The sequence below is a fragment of the Psittacula echo genome (genome assembly GCF_963264785.1).
Source record: "Psittacula echo genome assembly, chromosome: 6".
Lineage (NCBI taxonomy): Eukaryota > Metazoa > Chordata > Aves > Psittaciformes > Psittacidae > Psittacula > Psittacula echo.
Window position 1 is genome coordinate 77,716,233 of NC_137743.1, and position 26,199 is coordinate 77,742,431.

At 35.8% G+C, this 26,199-nt stretch overlaps 1 protein-coding gene across 2 annotated transcripts in view; it reads right to left on the reverse strand.

The window, feature by feature from the left end:
- The window catches only part of GLS (glutaminase), a 67,441-nt gene that overhangs the window by 21,629 nt on the left and 19,613 nt on the right, over positions 1 to 26,199 (reverse strand). The window contains exons 7-15 of one of the 2 annotated variants that reach the window (XM_080620822.1): positions 21,055 to 21,113; positions 13,474 to 13,506; positions 13,142 to 13,200; positions 11,915 to 11,981; positions 11,361 to 11,411; positions 8,694 to 8,870; positions 7,437 to 7,568; positions 5,757 to 5,849; positions 1,681 to 4,923 (exon numbers count right to left, since the gene is read on the reverse strand). In XM_080620822.1, the coding sequence (XP_080476948.1) occupies positions 4,777 to 4,923; positions 5,757 to 5,849; positions 7,437 to 7,568; positions 8,694 to 8,870; positions 11,361 to 11,411; positions 11,915 to 11,981; positions 13,142 to 13,200; positions 13,474 to 13,506; positions 21,055 to 21,113 (818 nt within the window). In that variant the 3' untranslated portion in view covers positions 1,681 to 4,776. Of the gene's footprint in view, positions 1 to 1,680; positions 4,924 to 5,756; positions 5,850 to 7,436; positions 7,569 to 8,693; positions 8,871 to 11,360; positions 11,412 to 11,914; positions 11,982 to 13,141; positions 13,201 to 13,473; positions 13,507 to 21,054; positions 21,114 to 26,199 lie in introns of those variants that run through there. The other variant, XM_080620823.1, reaches the window with a different exon arrangement.

The following is a 26,199-nucleotide window of genomic DNA, read 5'->3' on the forward strand; positions in this document are numbered from 1 at the left end:
CTTGCATGAAAACCAGAGGGAAACAGGCCATTTCTATTTTGAGCCCAACAGTCTCTAGAATGAGGAAATGGTAATTCGAAAAGCACACTTGATTCAAAGTAGGTAATTTAGGTTGCAAGCAACTATTCAACACACAACAGGACAAATAACAGAAAGAAAATGGGGTTGTTCATGATCCACCCTTTAAAAGCACATCATTATACATACTACTTAGTCATGCATTTTCTAGACTGGATAAAAGGTGCGGAACAGACAAGACACTAGCATGATAAAAACTAACTAAACTTCAGATTACGTTAGATTTCTACCGGATTAAAAGCTTCTTACCATCCCTGCAAGTGCTACAGGCATTTGTGACATTCAAATTCCTCAAGGGACCCTGCACTAAAGAAAAATCATTAGCTGTATTCAGCCAACCCAGGAAGAACTCTGCTGGAAAAATGTCTGTTTTCACTGGAATAACTGCTCCTGAACTCCTGCCAGAGAACTACGGAAATATTTAAAGAAAATTAGAAACATAAAATAGTAAAAGCCTACAAACAATGTTTTGGGTACTAAAACAATAGATATAAATTATAATAAACCATGACACTCATAATTTACTACTTTGCTCACAGCTAACGACCATGCATCAATGACATGTATGTATCAAGACCAAGAGAAATAAGAACAACTAGAAACCCAACATTCTTTATCCCCTTCCCGCCCACCCCCTTCTGACTCCATTGCCTTTTATTCGTCTACCCACCCACTGGTCTTTTGACACAAATGCACAATGAAAACCAGTAAGAGCCAAACTAATTCAGTAAATCACCCATGGTTCTCTCTTTGCACTCACTACTCTTCTACTTTTCCTTTTCTTTATGGCTTTTAGAGAATAAACTCTTCTGATATGTGATATTTTATGTACAATAAAACATACGGCTACCTTTAGAAATGTCTTACAAGTAACTGCAGTTTCTAAACCAACCTACCAGAAAAGCTAAATTAATAGTTACGGCCACGCTCAGTATAGGCATGATTCTAGTGAAAAAAATCTTGCCTTGGACCCATCACATTATAAATATGTCTACTATTTAGTATCTCAAATAAATTTGCATGGGAAAAAAAGTAATCCTGTGACAAAGGGCAAGTGCTTTGCCAGGAACCCACATTCAACTAACTGTTGTTCAGACCCCACTGTTGCTACTACAAGGCTGTGGTTTTGGGCCATTCTTGCTAAGCGTGACTTATTACAAGCTATACTGCTCAAGTCATGATGCTCAGGATCAACAGTCACTACCATGTCACTGATACCATTAACCATGTATTCTCCCAGTGACTGAATTAGTATCTTCAAAACCACACAAATGCACAGTGACATTAATATCCTACCGCATCACGACATTTATAATCAGAAAAGTAATGGTGAGAAAGTTTTCCTACTTTTGACTTCTGCTTTCAACTTTCTAAGGTAATAGTTCAAATTTTTCAAAGAGAAAAATAATTATTGTACAAGATGTTTACGAAATCTTAGGAAGGTTTTCAGTGGCTGGTTTAACCAAATCTGCTTATTCCACCTACTTCTTCAGAACTTTTATCTTTTTTAGAAAGCAGTGCTCACTATCTTACCACCTCCAGTCTCAAAAATGTGTTTGAGCAAATCTGTTCTCCATTGAGAGAAAAAAAATACAATAAAAATCAGCTTAAAATAAATTTATTAAACAATACAAAAATAAGCATGCTGGAAATTGAGATACATAAATAACGTACAATGCAAATGAAAAATGGAAAACGAGACAGGTAACTTAACAACTGAGCCAAAAGGTACAACACAAACGCTAAAGTAAAATTTTAAAAAGCATTTACATTTCTAATGAAATGTTAATGATGCTGACAAAGGAAAACAAACAAACAGCTAAAATGCTTGAATATCAAGAATTGCTATTACTGTAGCACAGGTGAACACTAAAACCGTTGCAGACTTCAAACATTCAATGACTAGCCTCTATCACCGCATTCTTTCAGACCCGCTCACCAAACACAACGTAGACATGGGTAAGTTGTCATGGCAGGCCTAACCACGGTCCCCCGCTTCCTGTGTACCCTGCCACCAGTACAAGCCATCTGCAGGCACGGCAGGCCAGAACAAGAAACTGAGTGGGGGCAAGTTACACAATAAGGAACCTCCTCCTGATCCCTTCTGGCTAGAGGCTGGCTTAAATTCTAAGACAGGCTCCAAAAGCATGCATTACAGAACTGTAATATATACATACACATATCTATCTCTAAAGTAAAGATTGTGTAAGGTGTACCCTAAATATTCTTATTATGCGTATTAAAGAGCTAGTAGTTTCCTTAATTTTGGATCTCCCATGCAGGACTTGTCTCTACCACAAGTTTTGTATATAACTGATAAGTATAAATACGATAAGATCTTTAAGTGGAAGGTGGAAAATTATTCCATCTGGGTTTCAACCACGTTTTTAGAATTAGCTTCAAACAGCACTAAAAACCAGAAAATGATGTGTGTAGAATTAGAGCACGCAAGTCCTGCATCATACACTTTCCTTTTTTAATTGAATCAGTAATTTAACTAGCAACAGGTAATCACTGTAAATACTTTCCAGTATCAGCAGACACTTTATTTTCCCTCTTGCAGTTGAGGGTATTTCAGGTAAAGACATGTTGTTTTGCAGGATCTGTATGCTTGCTTTGTCTCTGTGACTACTAGCTTACTGTAAAATCTTCAAACAGGTGAGACATTTTTGTAATTTAAGACTTTGCCTTTACTTCAGTTTATTTTCAAGATAAGCACTGACAAACCTGACCTTATCATCAGCGATAAGATTATAAAACAGCGATTACTCAGCAATTTATTACTGACAATATTACAGACATCTGCACCGCAGATTTACCTCTTCATCTCAGTAAGACTTCAAATTCACTGAAAATTGACGTTCTGTATTGTTTTGCTTAAACATTTTAATCCTAGGCTTCAAAGACAGGAAGTCCATCCTTTTACAACACACTACTAGATGAAGACTATTCAGGGCTTAATCAGAGCTTATTTCAAATGCTTATGCAGGACTAACAATACCTAAACAGAGCAATTGAGAACAGCCTGCTTTCTCAGAGAACATTAGCTTTGCTTTATGCATCTTTCTGAATTCATAAACATTCAGATGGGTCAGAAAAGGGGCAGGAAAAAAACATAACTCTCCCCTTACGCAAAACTCTTACATAAATGCACTCTGCAGTTTTAGATAACTAAGACAGGCAAGAGGGCAGGGAGAAGGGGTGGAGGTGTTATTAAGGAATTATCTGTCTTCGTCTTTTAAAATCCTCGACAAATACCATTTATCATTACTTGGATGAGTTTTCTGCGGTTGTATAAACCAGGACTCTGCACGATGTGTACTGGGGGTGGTGTCTAGCAAGTTATCTGCAAACTTATAAAGCGGAAAGCTTTACAGAGAATAACTTTCTAAGATTTTTAGCATCATTAAGAATGTCAAGAATTTAGCAAGTCTGTGCCCTCTGTCCAGCATTGCCTATTGAGCCTATCTGAAGCCTACATACACCATGCCAAACTACACCCTACTCAAGAGACTAAAAATGATTATCAAGTGCAGATGAACAGATGCGTTGCCTGTAGAAGAATGCAAGTCCTGTTTCTCAGCAAGTTAACAGAGGTGCAAACTAACACTTTAAAAAGTAGCAGTTATGGATAACTCTTAAAAAATTTGCTCATGTGATAACTTTTAAAAATATTGCTGTCATATATGAACAAGCACACACATAAGCAGTTGAAAAATAAGTTAACTGTAAACAATTTTAATAGCATCTACCTATCTGCTTTACTCGGAATATACTTCCCGTTCACTACTCGGTTGGTTGCTGCTCTAAACCCAAGATTGGTGACATTCCTCTCTAGGGTGGAGCACAGCATTATTAGTAAGGCAGACTTCTGAGTCATAGCTACCAGCTGGCAGTATAAGCAGCTAGCAAGACACTCAAATAGTTTGGTCAGAAATCTTTCTGCTGCATTAGTCAACTTGCAAACAAGGCAGGGGTTTTTCCCCCCCTCCTTCTCACAATCCTCCCCAGCCATTTTTGTTCTTTTTATTTAAGTTTTAGCATTAATAATTATTAAAGGTTTGATAAAAAAAAACCCAAACAAGATATTAACCTCACTAGCATGGCCTATGCAAAGGATCCATTTCTGATCATAACAATCTGAAAGCTCGTATTAAAAAAAAGCTAATACCATGACTCAGAATCTATCTCCATTTAATATACAACTATTTAGAGATCCATGAACTTCCTGTATGTTGCTGACATCATTTTACTTTGTATTTTAATTCAAATTCTTCTCTCTTTACATTCTGACCCTGATCACAGGACACATCACAAGTTCTTGCTTATCCTTTAAAGTTAATTTACTTAAAATTCTCACATATAAACAAAAATAAACAGATATACACAAAAGTAGTATATCTTTGAAAACATTCAGATTTACCTTTTCATTTTCTTCCTTTTCTTCTTGTTTTTTGTTTTTAAGCAAACGTGTTTTACGTAACTACAACAGTCAGTTAACAGCTTTGGGTTTTGTTGTTTGTATGTGCTTCCCCCCACGCTTAAGCTTTGACAGTCTTTTTGGTATAGCATACAGAATTTACACAAAATGTATATATAAATGAAACACCAGGCAAACAATATTCAAATCAAAGTTAAATCTAGAGATGCTTGAGGGTTTTTAAAATGAAGATTTGAGTGAAACTAGAACCCATTCGTTTAGTTTTGCTCTCCCCGACCTTCCATTCTATACACTACGGTTCTGGAGATGTCCTCGTTTGATTCAGGTGACACTTTTTTCCATACTGTTTCTTTTAAAGCAAGTTCTTGCTGGAGATTCTCATAGTCCATTGGTCCAAAGGAATGCTAGTTGTTCAAGCAACATACATTATTTATTAGTGTATTTGAAGGAAAAAAATCCATACTTGCAGTCAAAGCTAACAGACTCAAGTTTCTCATCTCTTCACATAAAACTCCTATTTTCTCTTTTCCAGTTATAAAAAATTCAAATTCCAAATTGGCTATTTTTTAGATGCACACATGCAAACAGAAGCACTTTAAAAATCATTCTACTGTGTCTTCTCCCACTGAAATCTTCATGCCTTAGTTAAAACATTAATGATAATAAAAGCAGAGCTTTTCCTTATCTCAAGCTCCCTCACACTTTCCTCTTTTGTACTGTAGCTGGAGCGGATTCAGTTCATTCCCAGAGATTGCTTATACTGCTTCCTTAGAAACAGGCACTTATCCACAGCACTGTAACACCTGAATTCACTGCCTGTGCAACTCTCAGCAAGATTTGTGGTCTCAGAGATATCACTGCAAAAAAATGCTCAACACATCTCATGCACTGCAGCACAGCACAGAAAGGTTAAGCCCACCAGCTGGTCAAATCTTTATTAAAGGCAACCAGTACAGTAAGACTCTGCAACTTTTATCAGATACCACATACTTAGTCTAGCAAGGGAGATGAACTGCATGATATGGAGTTACAAATCTAGTATGAAATTCGACTATACAAAACCCCGTGATAGTGTGGCCCACCCAGGTAAGTGTCCACTAATAATGTAAACTAGGTAGGTTATATGAAAGCTTTGATGCAATACATGTCATTGAGCAGTTTTGCATTTAGAGAAGAACTTTAGATATTTCTTCTAATGCCTACAAGCAACGCTCACTAAACACACATATTAACTTACCCGCTGATCACCACCTTCTCTGCGAGGATCAAGCTTTTTTGCAAAGTGTCTCAAGTTATCGTAGTTATGGAAATTGCACAGAGAAACCAGATCCTGCAAATATTTAAAGAACATGTATTATTATTTGCACGACAGTCAAATGCATATTAAGATTATAATGCTGCTACCAGTTGCATTTTACATCATAACCTAGTAACTTAAACCATTAATGAGAAGCTTATTTAGTAAGTCAATACCAATGACTACAAGCCCCTCAAACATGATACAATGATATGATTAAGTTCAAACAAAACCATTAAACTCGTTTTTAAAGAAGTACCAAGCAAGTAGCAATTTGCAGAACACCCATTTTAATATATTTCTACTCCAGCTTTTTCAAACACTTCAGGAACAGGAAGAACAGCCTGGGCCAGTGCAGTTCATAAAACTTTAATCAAAAGGATGAAACAAGAAAATGTGTGACATAATGGACTTTAATTTAGTTTTAATTACTACATTAAACACTATAATTACAGGACTTTGCCATGCTGTTGTATTTTTAAATGTGAATGTTATATTCATGTTACTTGTATGCCATGCTCATCAGTTTTTAGGTGCCATTCTAACACAAAATAAAAGCAGTAAGTCCTTTGCTTACCTATTGTTCTAAGATTCGGTATTAAATTATATTTTACATCAAATTTTATATTAAATTATCAAGACTATTTCATATGAACCTTTAATATATTTAAACTAGAATTAGTGATTTCTTAGTACTCTTAATTGGCAGCTGTACAGTTAGATAAACAGAAATATTAACAGTTAACTGCTGCTTATCCACTTAAACGACACCCTTGAAGAGCCTCGTTTGAACATTAGCAATCATCTTATGTTTCCTATAGGGTTCTAAATAGCCTACCATTCTCTTTTGGAGATTCTTTCCCCAGGTTATAATTACTTAATTTGTATTACAAGGTAATTTTAGGGGAGAAAATAAAGACAATTTTTTACATTCTTCTCTCCCACAAAACATCTTTATTCATTGCTACAAAGTACTCAACAAAATCTTTCCTGCATCTAAGGCTGCTATAAACAGACCGTCCACAGCCCGTTCCAAAGCAAGAGATGAAGCTAGAAACACCTTGTCCAACTGGGTCTGATCTATGAAGACGTTTCATGTCAGATTGTTTATAAAAATCACTGAAAAATACATCAGAACTACTGTATTTCATTAGAATCTTTTCCTTTTATTGTAATGAGAGTTGCATTTCCAGTGTTTTGAAAACTGTTTACTTTATGACTGGAAAGGAAAATGAGTCTGTAAATAGAGGTCTGCACCTTCTCATGCAGTACACAAACACCAGCTCTTTCATTACTTCATGCAGTGTTCCTTTCAAAAGCCTTTCCACAGTAAGTTTCTCCAATGTTTCTGGCATCATATTTTCTTACTGCCCACTGAATTAAAAGTGTTATTTGTTACTAAGATGAAAAGCCTCTTCTTGGACTTTGACCCTTGGATCAGATGAAACTTGCTATGCAAGAAGAGTGACAAATAAGTATTTAATTCACTCAGATCTCAGCTATACTAACTGAAGCTCCGTAAGCATCAGCTGCAAAAGGAAAAAACCAAAAAACACACAGAAAAACACCCAACAAAACCCATACACACCCCCAAAAGGCACTAAAAGCAATGCAGCTTACATGACAAAAGTGAATTCCTTTAACACTGTTGCCCATCTTGTCCAAAGGAGGTGACCAGCACATCAAGCCCATGACATTAGGAACAACCAGAAGAATCCCACCAGCAACTCCAGATTTTGCAGGAAGACCAACCTATAGAATAATCAGAGAATTGCTGTCCTCTGTGAACATTCTTCACTATTGTAACCCAATGTATCAGGCATTTTACTGAAGATTATGATGCAGCATTATAAAATGTAGATCCGGAAAGCACCTGAAGCTAGGAAAGCATTATTACTCATCTCTTTTTAGATAGACAACAACCTGAAGCACAGTTTGTGGCAATTCAAAGTACATGATCATAAAAATTATTCGCTCTGAGTAACAAGAGTCAGTAATACAGTGAAAAACACAATTAAATCCTCATAAAAAAGCAATTATGACTAAGCAGCAGAACACAAGTATATCTGTCATGAACAGTTTGCAAGAAGGTAATAATACAAAGCTATACAAATAAAAAAATACTGACTGGGAAAAACAAAACCTCAAGAAAACAAAAGAGTCCATCCAGGAAATCACACGATAACCTACTTATTTATATTCTAGATAAAGATATTCCTTTTTCAAATAAGAATTAACATGTCACATATCCTCACAGCTCTGTGAGCAGTAGCTTTCAGGTCACAAAAAGCATCATAATCAAGTTTATGTATATGAAGTAAGGAAAACTTTAAAAATGCTCAAAACAGAATGCTGAAAACAAGTAAGATGCAGTATATCTTGAAATACTTATATGTAAGAAACGTACTGCTGGAAAACAGGATGGTATATATGTTGTGTACGACAGCCACTTTTACAACATGAGGACAATTCATGAGCCCAAGTTAGTGAAGAAAAAGCAATTATCTGCAAAGGCTTTTTGCTATTCTTTAGTCCCATGTAACAGGATTTCTCCAGTTGTTTCCATTTACTTCTGTATCATGAGCTGTCTCTCAGGAACAGCCTTTCTTAAGGGACAGTATTTATGTTTCAACATGAAAAGTATGCCCAAATGTGAAGTGGCAGAGAATAGTAAGTGCCGTAAGATATGCTGTACTAGTAGTGCCATGAATACTAGGTGAGATTTTCCTATATGGAGCATTTAAATTTCTAAACAATTTATGCAACACCCTCTCCTCTTCCCCAGAAGCAAGCAGCAAACAAGCCCTAGAACATGGAGAACACCAGCACAGATTAACCTTCCTGGTCAGCTATAACACGTATCTGAAAACTACTTACATGGAAGGCAAACTGCCCTGAGAAGTCATACATGCCACAGGAATGCATTAAACTCAAGGTATTCCGGACTGCTTCAGGACTCAGTACTCTCTCACCAGTGATTGGGCAAAAGCCACCATTAGCCAAAGTTGCTGCCATCACACTTGCCGATTCACATGTTACCTCTATTGAGCAAAGCTTATGAAAAAGAAACAGAGATTATAAGAACTGACACTTCTAGCACAGTAAGGCCAACTATAGCAGGATCAACTATACGTCTCTAAAGAAATAACATCTCAAAATAACATGTACCTTAACAATCATTACAGATTATGCTAGCCGCATCAATTAATATGGTCTGAATCTTCCTACTATAAAGATCCCAGCAACAGTGTTTGTAAGCCCTCTTAATAGTCTGGGACAGCATTTTTCATAGGTTAGTGTTTTGTTCAATTCCTCCCCCCACCCCCCTTATGTTCCTTTGACAGGAAGAAGTGTGGAAAGCTATTTCAGTATTTTGCATCTGCTTAAATGGCAAAGCCACAGAATGACTGGGTTTGGTGGTTTTTCAGTTTGAGTTTGTTTTGTGTGGTTTGGCGTTTTATTCTATTTTTTAAGCCTTAGAAGACCCCACACATTATTAAAAGTACATTTGAAAGCTGCAAACTCTAGCACATGCAAATCTTAATGCCAGCACTTCCTGCTGATGCAGCCTCATTTCACCTTTCTCTCATATATACTTAATGATATGTTAATGATACAACCACACGATAGTTTCTCCCAGGATCCCTGCTTCAGTACAGACTATACATACTTTGGTGACAGATCAGGAAATGTGATATGATGCCATCACCTGATGCTGCCTCATTTCTGCAGAAACCAAAAGATAAGCTGGTTTCAACCTGAAGCTGAAATGCTACTCTGAAAAGTAAACAATCTAGTGCTTGTATTCTTGCTTTTGCCAAACAGACATTACATGATACTTCATGAAGTTACCTAAGCCAAGTTTGCATGAGTAGTTACTACCTGGAATTCTTATTTTCCGGGTGCCAAACTCAATACATCCTAGTCCAATCAACTGGAGTTGCAAATCAAGAGATTGTCAGAGACGCATCTAAAATGGCAACTGTGTTTTAAACATATGAAGTATTACATAATATCACCTACTTTGAAAAAAAAGTGTTTCTAGGTTCTCAGTTTAAGCACCTGCATTTTGTACCTCGGTTCTCTAAAATGAAAATTATCCATCCTCACTTTACAGAGATAATAGGGAAAAAAAGTTTATTCCTGCTCAGAAAGGTCACAACTTACACGAGGGAGGGAGGAGCATCACACAAAACCCAAAGAAAAGGAATAACTAGCCTTTTAAGTTGCATCTGAGTAAAGTGTTGGAAAGCAAGCACTGTACAGGGAGAAGGAAACAGAACTGCTGCTCATGTATGAGCTGTCCTTTTTCTGAGGATGGAGCAAAAAGGGGATTTTGCAAGGGTTAAAAGACAAAATGACACACAGTCGTGAAATTAGACGTTATAATGCACTAAATGAGGTCACATTAAAACACACAGAAGAGTTAGTTTGGGCATTTTGTAACTTATTAATAAGCTTTACACTCAGAAGCCCATCAGGACTTGAGGCAGTGGGACAGGAAGCATTTAAAAAGCAAGTTAAGCAGTAAATTCAGATAAATTACGTTTTGTTCTGTAAGAACAGAAGCTCACAGTAGACTACTAACTTGCGCCTAGTTTCCAATTCAATAAAAGGTCAATTAAGGCTAATCACATGCACCTTATTTCATAAACAGTCATTCCATCTGAAGATGCATCCCGATACAAAAACCTCAGATAAAACTTGCATTTAAAAAAATGTTGTTTGTCATTTGCATCAGTATGAGCAAGTCTCATGAACCAAAACCAGATTCATTTGATAGCTAAATTCAGGTGGGTTTGGGGTTTTCTGGGGGAGGATTTGGGGGTTTTTTTGTTAGTTTGTTCCGTTTTGGGGGTTTTTAAAAAACTATCCCAGACTCAATCAGTACCACAACTTGAACTGCCTCTTGATCAATACATGCAGCAGACCTGAGCTGTGAATGTTTTAACGTTCGGAAACCCTTACTGAGGAAATATCTCACACTTGCCAAGTTCTCACTTTGTGACAGTTGCAAGTAACTTGCTGAAAGTCAAAAAGGAAAAAAAAATGGGGAGGGGGAACACATATGACTAGATTCTTTGTTTTACTCATAAGCACCAAATTAAACAAAAAAGAGGAGATACTCATTTCTCATTTCATTTATAACACTACCCTTGAGCTTGCAATAGAGCATGCATATACTATTCTAGTTACACACAGAGTTTAAAGTACTTCACAATACATTAAAGAGCAGCAACCCCAAGAAACAAAAATATTTTGTCAAACTCACTGAATACAAGACGTTTTAAAACAGTAGGAGTTAGGAACTTCAAGATTATTGCTAATTAGCATTAGTAGTAAAGACACCTAATTACATCACATAAACAAAACCAAATCTGGATACATCAAGTGTACATCATTCATTTCTAGAGTTTAGCAGAACCTGACAAGTTTTAACTATAAGCCATTAAAGCCTTCACATCTATGAACAAATCAGCTTCTACTGCTTGTAATAATAATAATTCTAAGTCTATAACGAGTCTCAGTTTTCAAGTCAGTTACCTGAAAATAGAAGTCTAGTATAGCAACCATATCCGTGCCTTCAGGAAAGCACTAAGAAAAATAGAAGAGTCTTTAGGTAAAATTATGATTATTATTTTTAAATAAGACTTTCAGGGAAACAATCTATATTCTTGTCAGCATATTAAGCACTAGGCAGATTTTAAATATTTATTTCAGTTTAACACTAGAAATATTAAATCTCATCAGATTTAAAAATAACAGTGCAGTGAGGTCAATACACTAGGTATTAAAATATTTTTAGTACAGCTTTCAACATCTTTAGATGAGAAAACTGCATTTAAGAGTTTTATAAAGTCATCTGTACAGCACAGATTATGCATTTTACGACAAATAAAACTATCATGGCTATGATGCAGAAAAAAGATAACCAGCATTCTATTAGAATGACTGCATTTTGAGTAGCGGTATAAAGCATATACAACATTGGAATAATTTATGCCATACTGTACATTGAATAAATAAAACATCTTCACTGACTATGAAAAGAACCCCACCACACAGTCTTCAAAATACAATGAACAAAAGAGATCAACCTTTTTTTCTTTCAAGTAATAGCCGATTGCAAAATTTCTATCTCCACTCTCTCTTTCGGACTGGAACCTTAAAATAAAGAAATCAAAAATGAAAATAGGCAACACATCAAATTTTCAAAGAAAACCAGTGAATTTCAGAGACACATCATGTAATTCACTAAAACTGCATGTAAAAGATACGCTACTGCTGAACACGAACATCCTACTAACAGGACAGACACTGCCTTAGAAGCTCATCCCAGTACACCCAACTGGAGTGAATTAGCTTTGACACCTGAATACACACAGTACTGGTTACCTACACATATATAGCTGACTTTGGCATAAGACAAAGCAGCGTTAAGATCCTGATGTTCAAAGCATTATCTAAAAAGGCCACAGTGGAATGAAACATTCCTCAAGAGCTGCAGAGAATGGGTAATTCACTTTCAACACCGACCAAACTAGAGAGGAACCTGAAGATCAAGTTGCAGGTCAGGTAACTATCGACTGATAGCTGCATAGTTTATCATGATGATTAATAAGGATGAAACCTGAAGGAGGAATCTGTATGATAAAAGCATAGGTAATCCTCTCCTGTCTGCTTCTTTCCATGGCGAGGATTTTTATATTAACAAAGCTCAGGAAAAACACTATTTGATCTCTTTCTACTTCTCTGCAACCTGGAAGCAATTCTGCTATATGGAATCTTTATGATTTTCCTAGTGCTGTCTCAAAATGATCTCAAGATTTCTGGAATGACATACATTGAGTTAACGAAGGGAATTGTTTTAGAAAATAATTTAAATGTGCAAAAAAGAATTACAGAATGATTAGGGTTGGAAAAGACCTTAAGAGCATCTATTTTCAATCATGAAGAGTCCCAGCTATAAAAAGTATGATTGCTAAACATTTGATATGCAGCTTTCAGCTTGCAGAGTTTAATTTTTAATATGAATGCCAGTAAGAGCTGCACTTACAGCTCTCACTCACATAGCACCAAGAGAGCATTCAGAGTAATGCAAACTGGAAGAGATAACCAACACTTCCACGTGACATTTAGCCACAGTGATGTCAGAAACATGCGCAACTTTAGTTCTTGTAAATTTTAAGCCAAAGACACCCCCTAATATTAAAGATTAAGTGATAGCTTCAGTGTAAATATCTAACTTTGCCATAAGATCAATAGGTTAACTATCAGTTGAGGCATTTTCCACCTAACTTCATTAAATAAATAAAAATACTTACGTAGCATTACTGAATCCAACATACTCATTACCAGCCATTTTATTCATGAATTGCATTACCTGTTAGAGACAGAGAGGATGGGGGAAAAGCATGCTACCATTTTCAGACATTTAAAAGCGATAACTAACAAACTTTTAATCCAGCTTTACCCTAAAAATCTCTTAACACACGTTTACAAATGCAGTTCACATCGCTATACTTGTATACAACCAAGTGCACACAAAAAGACAAAACACCTGAAATTACTAAAACTTCACTTGCAATCCCTTTGCCATCTTGAAACGTTTACCACTGAGTTGAGTTAGAAAAGGAATGTTGTAACATTAACTTACGTAGTCAAACTTTTCTGCATTATTTGCTCCTTGCTGCAAGAAAAGAAAAAATAATTTACAAAAATTGTTAACATAAGAAAGTAGTTAGTTCACTTAACAGTATTAGGAATTTTAATGCAAATAACTAAGGCATGAGGCTAATTAAGAATAAGGTACTACAGTAACTTCATATATTAATGAAAAAATTAAAGTGTTAGATAAGTAAAGATTTAATTATCATTTAAATTACAAAATACAATAAGAGTCTTATCAAACAACCTATATGTTGAAAATCAATTTAAACTGAAAAAGGTATGCTTTATTTTAAGTGCTCTCTATTCAACTTTACGTGTTTAGCACAAAGTAAATGTAAAAAAATACCAAAGGAACTACTACTAGAATAATTATAGTGAAAACACTAACTTTTTATAGATTAGTAACCCAAAGGTATTGATGTATTACCAACAGAGCTGAGCACAGGAAAAGTTCAGGCTACTGAAGTTAAAGTATTTCCATGGCTAGCACTCATTCTAAGAATTTAGATGAACGACTTAAAGTTTTACTACAAAAGTTTTTTTTACTACAAAAGTTTTTACTACAAAAATAATTGCACTGAATCAAAAATATCTGATTTGATTAATATCTGATTAATGTCCTACCTATTAAAAACAGCTAGAAAAATAGAATTTTACATCATGTAAGGGGAAAAAAAATCTGAATCCCACTTAAGGATGATAGCGAAACTTAATTCTCAGGGTTGGCTGGTTTGTTTTTTCATGGAGGAGGAGGGGTGGATTCTGGGGCTTCCCCCCAGTTTAATAACAATTTAATAGCTGCTAGTTAAAGACTGTATTAATTCTTTACAGGTCTCTGATAAGTGACCTTTCACCAATTTCCGTAGCAAGATGCTTAAAGAGGTGGGAGGTAAATAACAGCACATGGTGTTCCTGGGGGAGTTTTTAACTTTTTGAAATAGCCAACCAGAATTTTTAAGTAAGTTTAAATAATAATGGCACCACATCCACAAATGGAAATAATGTATGTGGAGAAGATGCTTTTATAAATAATTTTAGCATTGAAGATACTCTATTTAGGTAACATAATTCTGTTTCACACATCTCAAGCAAACTCAAGACACTACTTGCACTGTGTTTGGTATGGGAATGGGGAAGGACGTGGAAAAAAACTGAAGCTTTGTATCAACCAGTATTTTACTTAATGAAACACATAAAGCCAGTCTCATTTCCCACTCTGTATGTGGATTATGGTGTTGCAGATAATCTTTGAAGCCCATGCATCAGCTCAGCTACAAGAGGATGTGCAGGCACACACGTACAATCACTAGCTGAAAGGAACACCACACTGTTTGGTCAAAATTATATGCCAGTGGTTACCTTAAGCTTAAAGGCTAATAACCTTACTCTTAAAGGCAATACTAAATTGCAGTAAGATAGAAAAAAAAAATCATGATACATTTCATCAAAATGTTTCTGTATATTATACCAGAACACAAGTCTTAAAAATTTATCTCCAAATCTGTTCAATGAAAAATAATTAAAAGAAGAAATTACCAACTTCATTGAACTGTTGCAGTTGTCAAAATATTCCATAGATCCTAATGCTGTAAAATATGTAACAACATTTAAACCACAAAAACCTTTTCAACCTTTCAAATGCACAATGAACATCTTTTTTTCTGGGAAAGTGGGTCAGCATTAGTCATGGGATGCTGCATTGATAACTGTATGGTTAGACACATATAATAAATTGAAACAAGTGTTTTTTGTTAAAAAAAAGGAAGAGGGAGAAAGGGATCATGCTTTCTGCAAAAATATAAACACATAATGCTTCACTTTTGTGTGTAGTTGAAAAAAAATTCCTATCCCTTCAACAAAAACCTGCTTTTCCCAGCAGCGTATAAAACTGGTGGGCAAAAGACTCTGTGCAAACTTTTTCCACATTAACTTGTTATAAAAAAGTTTTCCTTTTAAAATTTACATCTCATCTTGTATTTTCGGAAGAAAATCTTCTATATGCTAACTCAGATGATGCACTTTAAGTCTCTGAGGTTCCACACGTTTGTATACGTACTCTGTATCAAACACAAAAGCATCGTTACCAACATGAGACTGCTCGTATAGCTAAAATATCTGCCTAAGTAATGACATGACCAAGACCTCGGTAGGGATTTAACATAATGCAGGACTAAGCCAGGAAACTTTGCTTCCATACATGACAACTAAAAAACCCAACATACTAGGTTCCCTCTTTCAGCAGCTGACAGAGGTATGCTGCTCCTCCTAAAAAGCTGAAGAGACACAGACGCAACACATATTCTATGATTAAAATTCAATTGCAAATACAAAATCCTAACATTCAGGGTACTGAGCAATGTTTCCATACCAATTTAAACAAGAGACAAGAAAACCTCTGTTCTTGCACAAGTGCTTCTTATTTTTAGCTTGATCCTATAAGATTGGGGGCACTGTGACAGTATTTCTCAAAAAGCATTTTATTTAAGTTCAGATGCAAACATCTGTTTAGAACAGCAAAGGAAACATTCCATGCACTAACTCCACAAACACTTAGTACACTTACAGGAACATATGTTCATATACACACTTACGTACACATGCTCGTGTGTATACGCATATGGGAAAAACACTTCTAAATGAACACAAAATGAAATTGAAAATGTTAAGATTGAAGCAGTTTGAGAGGCAGAAAATTCAAACTTGCAGAAGACAGCTCAATACAGTTTTGCAAATACTTACAGCCACAATGGACACTACAGCTGTCAACCATAAATTTGAATTTTTTTGACTGTGTCAGGTTCTAGTGATCTTCTCTTTTTCCATTTTAAACAAGGTACTTTCATTATCTGTATTTCTACTAGAAAAATATAAGCAGTTGCATAGGTTGCATGCCTACATGTACATAGGAAAGAAGAGACCCATGGATACTCACCAGAGCTTGCAACAACAAAATCAGGCAGTATTTATTAGAAAAGTAGTTAATATTAGCCACTTTTCATTGATCAACATTGACTTTACACAATTAGACCACATAAGCTCTTACCATGTGTCTCTTGTTAAAGTAATTTTTCAATTCTGAATCGAAACCAAGCTAATAAAAACATCTGGATCATAAGTTTATAATCTTCTAATAACATAAGATTATTTAAAAAATAATTTCTAGGGTGTTTGTGTTTTTTTTAAGCCAAATTTATAACCTATCACTGTATGAAAAACATCCAGGGGAAATAAAATAATCTTAATACTATGTCAAGGATGCAAGAAAACATTTTTTACATTTGTGCATTTTACATTAACTTAACTAATAATGTGTTTAGTCTTCTGTACTTACATATGTTTTTAATTATATGTGTTAATCTGGGCCTTTTCTGTGAGAACTGGTGTCTTGACTGCTTAGCGTGCCACTGCAGCTCTGAAATACTTGAGAGCACACTGTCACCGGCAGCATTTGACCCACTAAGACCAGTACTATTACTATTTGAAATACATGTAGGAATTATTTGTGTCCTTCAGGTATTAAAATATTTGCATGTGACCATTCAACATATGTCATTTTAAACATCACTACTACATATTCTACGTCAAACAATGTTCAATACACTGAAGTTATAATAAAAGGCAAGTGCAGAATGACATGAAAGTATATTCTACCCAAAATTAGTTACTACAGGAAAATGAATAACTCAGGAAGAGAGGAAACTTCACCAAAATAAAGACAAGTATCTGGCAGAGAAGATCACAACACCAACACATGTTTTAAGGTGGTACATATGTACATTTACACATCAGTCTATCAGGAAGGGAAAAATGGGTAGCATACAGCAATTAAGCTAAACCTGTACTATTTATTGTAACTATATTATCAAACCCAATAAACCATGTGCTTTTCCCACTTCTCACATATTAAGCCATAACTGTATAGGTTTCCCAGTAACCATCCTGACCGCAAACAGATTCTTGGCACAAATGGACAGGTTTTTCTACCACACTTTGCCTCATTTATTTTATGACTTAGCATATTCAGAAAGCTCTTAAATATATCATAGAATCAATCACGTTGGAAAAGACATTTAAGATCAAGTCCAACTGTTAGATCAGATACACCTCTATGTTTTATACAAAAAAAAAAACCAACAAAAAGCTTTCATTGAATTAAGTTTCTTCAGGGTAAGATCAGCATTTTCATTTTCTTATACAACACCTTTTCTGCAACGACTATGATTACTGCTATGCCACCCCAACATGTCTAAATGCTTCCCACATTAATTTGCCACCACAGAATACCTCCCCCTTCACTGAGCATTCTAGTCTGTCACAGTTTGTGTAAGATTGCGTGTGTGGCTGTCAGCACTGGGAGGATTTATAAACACCGTATTTGCTCTTTTACTAGGAAAACTTCTATCTACAGATGGAATCTTGAATCTCTGGTGATCCCTTCCACAGCCATTTGCCTCCTTCTACATATTTCACTCTGAACCCTCTTCTCTTCATCTCATTTGCATCTCTAACGCGCTATCCTCCTCAGTCAGGAAAGATACGTGTAAGGGGCAACTGCTGACACGAACACTGATATTTCTGGAGTTATCAGGCTTTGAGAACTGAGTTTGAGCTTTAAGGAAAGAAACAACAGCTCAAACACTAAATACCTACTCATACTACAGGCAATGAAGACTTTTCCCAGTCAATGTGATATACAGAAAGCTGAGTGGTTACAGAGCACTGAATCTGCACTAAATCTGAATCTTCTGATTTCAAGCAGCTGTATTTCCTTGGAGAGGTGGAAGAATTTACCATTTTATCAAATATCACTTTTCCACAAACTTCTGTAATTGCCACTACAATTTTCTTTCTGGTAAGAGTTATTTGAAAATTGTTGCAACTATGCAATTTATGTAAGTAGTAATAAAGGCAAATGGCTGTTGAACTACAAACAAAGGAAAAGGTTCTTAGGCGGGTTGAAAATTTTATTTCCTTAAAACTGGCCCACAGGAGGTCCTTTTGCTAAAGCATTTTTATTGTAGATACATGCTTTAAATTGCTGTAAAGCCTGTGGAGTGCAATGCAAGTACAGTTAGAACAGAGCCATGAGCTAAAGCATCAAAACGTAAATATATCGTAGTTCCAAGCACATGACAACAGAAGAATCATGTAAGCCCGTAAAAGTATGACGTAGTCATGCCTAAGTAAGCCAAACAAACGTTGTACTAAACATGCACACACACTTCCTTATGAATAGCAAGGACTAAATGTAACGTTATAGTTTAGGTCTATGCTCTGTTCCAAGGTGTGTATACCAAATTCTTAAATTTGGAGCTGGGGATATGATGCTAAGAACCCTTCCTCCCCCACACTAAAATGTTGTATTAACATTACGTATGCTGACAAAAAGCATCATCTCTTAGTAATTGTAATTTGTGTCAGATACTAAGGACAGTTGTGTGCAGGAGCATGCATGCTCACAGCTGCTAAATTCAGTGTGATGCACGTAAATTTTGGAAGACTTCTTGAATCAATTTCTCAGAAAGGTAAAATAATGAGCATCAAAGGAGTAAAAGTATTCTTAACAGTGAAATACAGCAACAATCTCTCCATAGCTATCAACATGTTACCATTGGACAAAGGTCATACATGCTGAATGCAACCATGTTTAAGAATCTCTTAATTTTCTTGGACTCTAAGTGCCATACAGAGTCTTCAAGATATGCAAGCAACACCTTAATAGACAGAATGAATGCACAGGAACTGAGGGCAAAACATGGGTTAACGAAGCCACCTTTTCCAGAAAAATAAAAACAAAGACTTAGATTAGATCAAATATGGATGCCAATTACTTAAATTGCTGAATAGTTAGTATGAATTTTGTTAAGTTGGAGACTGAGAAGTTATTTCACAAACAAATGCAACTATTAAGTAACTTTGTACCTGTGACCCTCTATGTAATTTTCCTCAGAATACGTTTACTTTGGTTAGTTATTCAAAGGATAAATGGTATCTAAGTGTAAGCAGTACATAATATAATCTACATTTTAATCACACTGGAAACAAATAATGGGGTGTGATAAGATATGCGTCCATTAGACGTGCAGTTACCACATGCAGAAAATGTTAGTGCAATGCAACAGTCTTCGTAAGAACATTACAGGAAAAAAGAAATTTAAAACAACAAAACAACCACCCAGCAAAACCAACCCCCCAACCTTCTAACAAATACCACAACGCATGCAGTAAACAAATCCATGTTATCTATTCAGAAGTACACCATTTATCAAGAACTGTGTGCCTTCAAGAGGCACATGCTTGGGTCTTGCCTTCTGACCAGTAGGGCATGTTGTAGTAGGACTAACATTTCAGACAAATGTGTTGAGTCAGGTTTTTAAAATTCACTATTATCCAAAGTGAATTTCAATGCTCAGTCAACCTTTAAAAAGATATTAAACGTGAATAAATTTACCTGTCATACTTAAGGCCATTTTCGTTCACCTACAGCTATTAAAGATAAATGTCTTTAAGCAGGAGTTCTTACACCTTCTTTAAATATAAAATAACAGAAAATCATGATCTAAGTAACTTTAAAAATCAACAATTTGGAAATAGGAAGTAGGAAACACACTGATGGACCTTGAAACATAAAAACAAGATTTTCAGACCTCTGAAGTAACAGTATTAAGTTTTCTACTTCAAAACTCCAGGGGACTGACATGTTCCCTACAATTCTATGCAGGTACCCTCAGGAAAAATAAAAATAAATAGTATTTTTATTGTACCAGTGGCTATCAATAAAAGGCAGAAAATACAAGTAAAGTATCTGGCAAACATTAGCATTACATGGAATTTGTGCCACTTACAACTTCAAGAGATATATACAGCTATACTACAGAAAAAATCAAATACAGTTTTCTAGAAATCTCAAGATCATGGACTAAAGAGGTTATGTCATTATTCAGCTATGCTTTACTCTATAAAACACAAGTAACTGTTTCCAAACATACTTATTTAAGAAAGCACATTTAACATCCCAACAGAAACTATGTAGCTTCAAAGTTAAACATGATTTAGTTGTAGAGTATGTTAACAGCAGACAAATTCAGTATTAACACTGACATATAGCTGCATTGCTCCTGTACAGATTATAGTCTCTTGCATTTCTTCTGCACAGCAAGAAATATTCTTCTAACTTTACACTATATAAGAGCATTAGACATTCAGAAACATGTTTCTGAGTGCCATAGAGTATACTCCTGAGGATATATTCTTAGCATTTAACAAGTATGAGGCAATTCTCTCAAGAGAGTATCAAGTACTGTGCAGTTGAAGAAGGAAACAAAACTAAAAACTCTAAGGAAAAAGAGAGTCTTTCAGCTGCACTGTTACTTTTAAAAACCTACTAATCTAATACTGCATTTGTTTGGAAGTGTTACTGTTTCCAAAACATCAGAGCCTGTCTACCTGCTCATGAGTAAACTGCCACAATGCGCACACAACATGAGAACAGTTCATAATCTGCACAAAATACTTCTTCTACCTTCTATTAAAATACTCCGAGAAAAACTAGAAATTAAGTTTTTACCTTGATTAAAGATGTGATCACGATTGCTCCAGCATTCACCATAGGGTTATGAGGCCTGTCTGTGAAATAACGTTTTCAATTACAAATACATGCCAAGACACATCTGTCAAACAAAACTAGAAAAGCGATTAAGAGAAAAATTGTAAGTATTAACTAGTGTTTAAGAGAAAAATTATAAATATTAAGGTAAAAACTAGTGTTAATGTATGACTTAAAGTTACGATTATGAAATACCATCCTAAATTAAAAACATTTTAGTCCAACATTATACAGTTTTTGTAATTGTGAGCAAAGTATTTTTACACTTTAGAACACACTTAACCTTACACTAATAGCCCAGTAAATCTGTTTGTTGTCATTTCTTTTCTTGAATATTTTGAATCCTCCTCAGCGTTTCAAGATTTGATCAATGCAACACATCCAAGTAGAACAATCCCTAAAGGACTTTCCAATTTTTCCTGCAAGTTACCAAGTCTCAGTGATTGTAAGCATTCAGACAGGTCCTTAAACAGAAAGAATTCCAGTTCTTGAATTTCTCTACTGCTGCACGTGAATACAAAATCCTATTTCTTTTCAGAAATCACGAGGTTCCTATTGGCAGTTCCTGAAATACAACAATTTACTCATCCTCACTAGAACTTACTTTATAATTGACTTGGGTGTACCTAATACACTGAAGTTTAACACTAACCTCCCTATTAACAGTGTTTTTGCATTCCCAATCATTCTACCTGCTCATGTGAATGAATCTTTCTTTTCCAAAAGCTTTCCTTATCAGCCATTTTCCAAAATACTTTCATTCATCAACATCTACCTCTTAATTATCTTCTTTTGTTGTTGTATTAACTAACATTTTTGCTGTGCCTTTAAACTAGGATGTTAATTCTTGAGAGTTCTGATGTTTTAAAACCTCAACCAATTCTCAATGCATTAAAATTGCGACAAGTTTGAATTCTTCCTTTTATTTGCCACTACTTTATCTCCAAAATATATATTTTAAAAACACACACAGAATTCACTATTCCTATATAACACACACACATTTTAAAAGGAACTTGAGATAATTGCTTTTTGGAGATTAGTCTGATACTCACAGCATATAGACAGACATGTATTTTGCCATGAAAACTGCACTGGTCATGGTCAATAGCACTTAGCCATATATGACTATCAGATACTCTTAAAAAACTAATCATCTCAAGTTCCTTTTAATATTTTTCAGAAAACCAGTATTAAAAGGAACTTTTTAAAAAGAAAAAAATCAAGTTACTCTATTAGTGAAAAGACCAATACCTTGAGTCAAATATATTTAACTTTTGATTAAAACCAGATTTTGAGTAGGAAAAATGTAGCGCTTCCATAGCTTCCTAACTCTCTCTCTCTCTCTCTTTAGGGACTACTAACCTGAACACCAGTCAAAGCCATTTCAAGTCAAATGACAAACCCCAGCATCGCAGACTGCTGGTCAGAAGGAACATCTGGAGGTCATCTCCTCCACCCTCCTACTCAAAGCCAAGCTACTGACAAGGTTTCATCAGGTCAGTCATGCCTTTATTCGAGTCTTGAAAACCACCAAACACGGCAAATCCTCTAACTCTCCAGCAATCCTCTTCCTCCTAGAGTTTACCCCAACATCCAGCCTGCATGTCCTAAGCCACAGTGGGGAGGCCACCGGCCCTTTTTATATCACCTGCCACTACCAAGAAGAGTTACACAAACCTTCACCTTTGCAATTGGTCCTCAAGAGTTTTAAGTGGCTCCCAGGGGAGCCCCTAACCTCCCCTTTCAATTGCTCCTTGGGAGTTACATGCGCAGGTCAGCACAGCTCTTTGGTAGTCCTTCACTGAAGCCCTCTCCAGTTTTTCAACCGGACATCCCAACTCCAGACACGCAGTCCAACACCAATACTGGCTTTGTGCATTTCTTGCTCTAGCTACGCTTAGGGTATACCGTTTCCTCTCATCAACATCAGGCATCATTCCAGTCCATAAACACATTAATGACTTAAATCGCACACAACCCTCTACACATCACATGTATATTTTATTAAAAATGATATATAATGTTTATTCAGCATTTGGCAACTCAAAAGCTTATCAATGTGATATGTCCACACAGAGCACATGCCCTCAGAAATTGTACGGCCATCTCATTTCCTTCAAGACTTCTCCACTTACCTTCAGTGTCACAAGGCATTCTTGGTTCCCTTTTCCTCTGCTCTGCAGATTCCCACCTCTCACTGCTTAGAATCTCAAACTACACATACTAGTTCTGGCCCCTTTACAACCAACACGCCTCTATATGCTGCCCTGGCATAAGAATGGCAAGAACCTTCTGATGAAATTAAACATGGGCTTTTCTGAATGTGCTTCTGAAATTCTGATGCTGTATTTTGTTCCCGCCGTGGTAAGTCAGCAAGGAAAAATCACTGTGGAAGCCTTCTCAGCTACAGGGATATACAGCAATCTGGCTTACCACACACTAACAAAAGCTCTTCTCTGAGGGTCTCCTACTGCTGCCTAAAACCAGCACATCACAGCTCTGAGTAGGACACCCTCCATTAATCCACTGCTGCCTCTTCTAAGCAGAATAAACCCTGTCAGGGTATCTAGGTCCCAGGAAAGCAATTTTCACTATTATTCCTAGATAGTGATAGTGAAAGCACCAGATAATACCATTTAACACCTCCCCTAGATAGATAACTGTAATTGACAGATAACCCTTCTATCTTGCCACAATAGCTACACAGGCATCCTAGAGAGATGGCTGATGCTCTAAGCCTGTCAGCCTTTAAAATGCATTTGGACAACACCTTTAATAACATGCTTTAACTTTTGGCCAACCTTGCAGCAGTCAGGCAGTTGAACTAGATGACTGTTGTAGGTCACTCCCAACAGAAATATTCTATTCTATTCTACAATGAAGAAACTCTCCACAGACTTACTAGATACTGGCCTTTACTAAGGGCCAGGATGCCTAAATAAAATCTTCTGAAAGATTCCTGCTTATTTCAAAGAAGAGCTGTCTTCCACTCTCATCAATAACACTTCCATCCCCAGGTACTTTTTCACCTTTTAGGGATGTACAGGTTCTGACACTACATTAATGTTTAAGCAACCTCATATACAGGTCTCTTTTCTAAAGCGGCAGCAGCTACTGACTTACTGCACAGCGGGTACCATCAGCAAGGGGATTTCACATTGTACAACAACAACGAATGAAGGTTGATACCATAATTGCAACAAAAAGGTGAACAAATGCATCTATTAATTGTTAGAAAGAGATATCAAACTCTGCAAAGCTGACACGCATCATAAACACGCACACATACATTATATATAATCGACAATGATCTGCTCAGACTGAAAAAAATCTTTGATGAGACTTGCAGAGAAGTTGTGTATTGCTGTATCATTACACTCTGGACTAAATTCATGGTTTTAGCCTTAATGAAAAGCACAAGTCTTAATAACCCTTAGCCTTTACCTGGGGTGCCCTGATTAAGTTTACCACTGATTCAACAATTTGCCTCTTGCATAAACCACCCACCTAATAGCCTCTGAATAAGAAATGTATTCTTCACCAATACAGCACTGTGCTCCCTGTGGGAAGGAGATACTTGTCTGGAACAGCCTTTTACCTAGACAGCTGCAACATATTTAATAGGTACATCTAAATTCAAAATAAGAGAAAATATATTATATTTAGTTACCAGAAAACCTCCCCACTGAACATCACTACTGAAATGGTGAAAAATACGTAACTTTTAATATCCCAAAACTGTTTGCCAGTTCACACAACTGCTCTAGCAACCTGCCATGCAATTATGCCATAGACAAACCAGACCTTTCCCCTAATAAGCTCAAGCTACAGTGCTTTTCCTCTGCCAGTGCGTCTGACCTTTTTTGTTCATCATTTGCCTTAGGCCTTTCTTGTACAACTGGCTCACAGTCTTTGAGCACAGAAAGCCAAGGCTGCCACACATACATAATACAGACATTTTTAATGCCCACCATGGCAAGTTCTTCCTGATATGACATCAAAATGTGTTTGTCCAAGACAATAACTTAAAGAATGACGTCTTCAGCTACCAAATCCTTCAGCAGAATAAACAGTTTCCTAGTGATCCCTCATTTAATTACAATGCAACATTTATTACTGCACTAAGTTCCACAAAATTGCATTACAGCACCAATGTTACAGATTATCAGCAAGAGAAGGTCATGTGTATGGATAAGAGATATTAACTGTACACGCATACAGGTATTGTCAGACATGTTGCATCATAAACTCAATAGTCACAAAAAAACCTGCAAACTGCTCAATGGCCATAACCAGGAAAATTATTCCTGATGATACCTACTTCAGACACATTTTACTACGTAAGATTCTTGATCTACTTCAATCAACTGTAATAATCTCGTTTTAATTAACATGGGAATTGCTTTATTCCTCCAGAACTCTGAACTGTTTGATGTGTTCCTTTTGATTAGAAGAAAGTTTTAAAATTTAGTATTCATAAAGTTGCAGAAATTCCCAAATTTCCATTGTGCACCACAGATTTTTATTCAAAACTTATAACAAAACAATGTTACTAAGAATCACGTAAGTTGGCATTTTTACCTATGACTTAAAATTGCCTTGTAATAGTCTTGCTTGAATCTCAATAGTAGTAAACAAAGAAATCGAAGAACATCCTGTTTTAGGAATCTTTAATGCAGCAAGTATAAATAAAATAGCTAACCAGTTTTCAAATACCTGTACATCACTTCATCAAATCCTGATTACAAAAATGAAATTCAACTACTATATCAGAGTCAGAAAGCAAATAAATATCATTTTTTATTTTCAAATCTGACCTTCAAAGTAGTTACGTATGTTCAAACTGCCAAATACTCCACATATCCAAACTTCATACATGAATTTAAATCTTCATACATTAATTTAAGTGTAATCCCTTCCTCCCTCCTCTTCCTTCACTCACAGAAACTCAACTTCTCTATCTCCCTATAACTGAAATGTTCCTATTTATTAGACTCCTACCTTCTGCTTTAAATCTGTTATTTAAAAAGCTTTTCAGGTTATATTCTAATGTATTTTTCTCATGTCAATTATATCAGCCACACAAGCACACACTTAAAAACT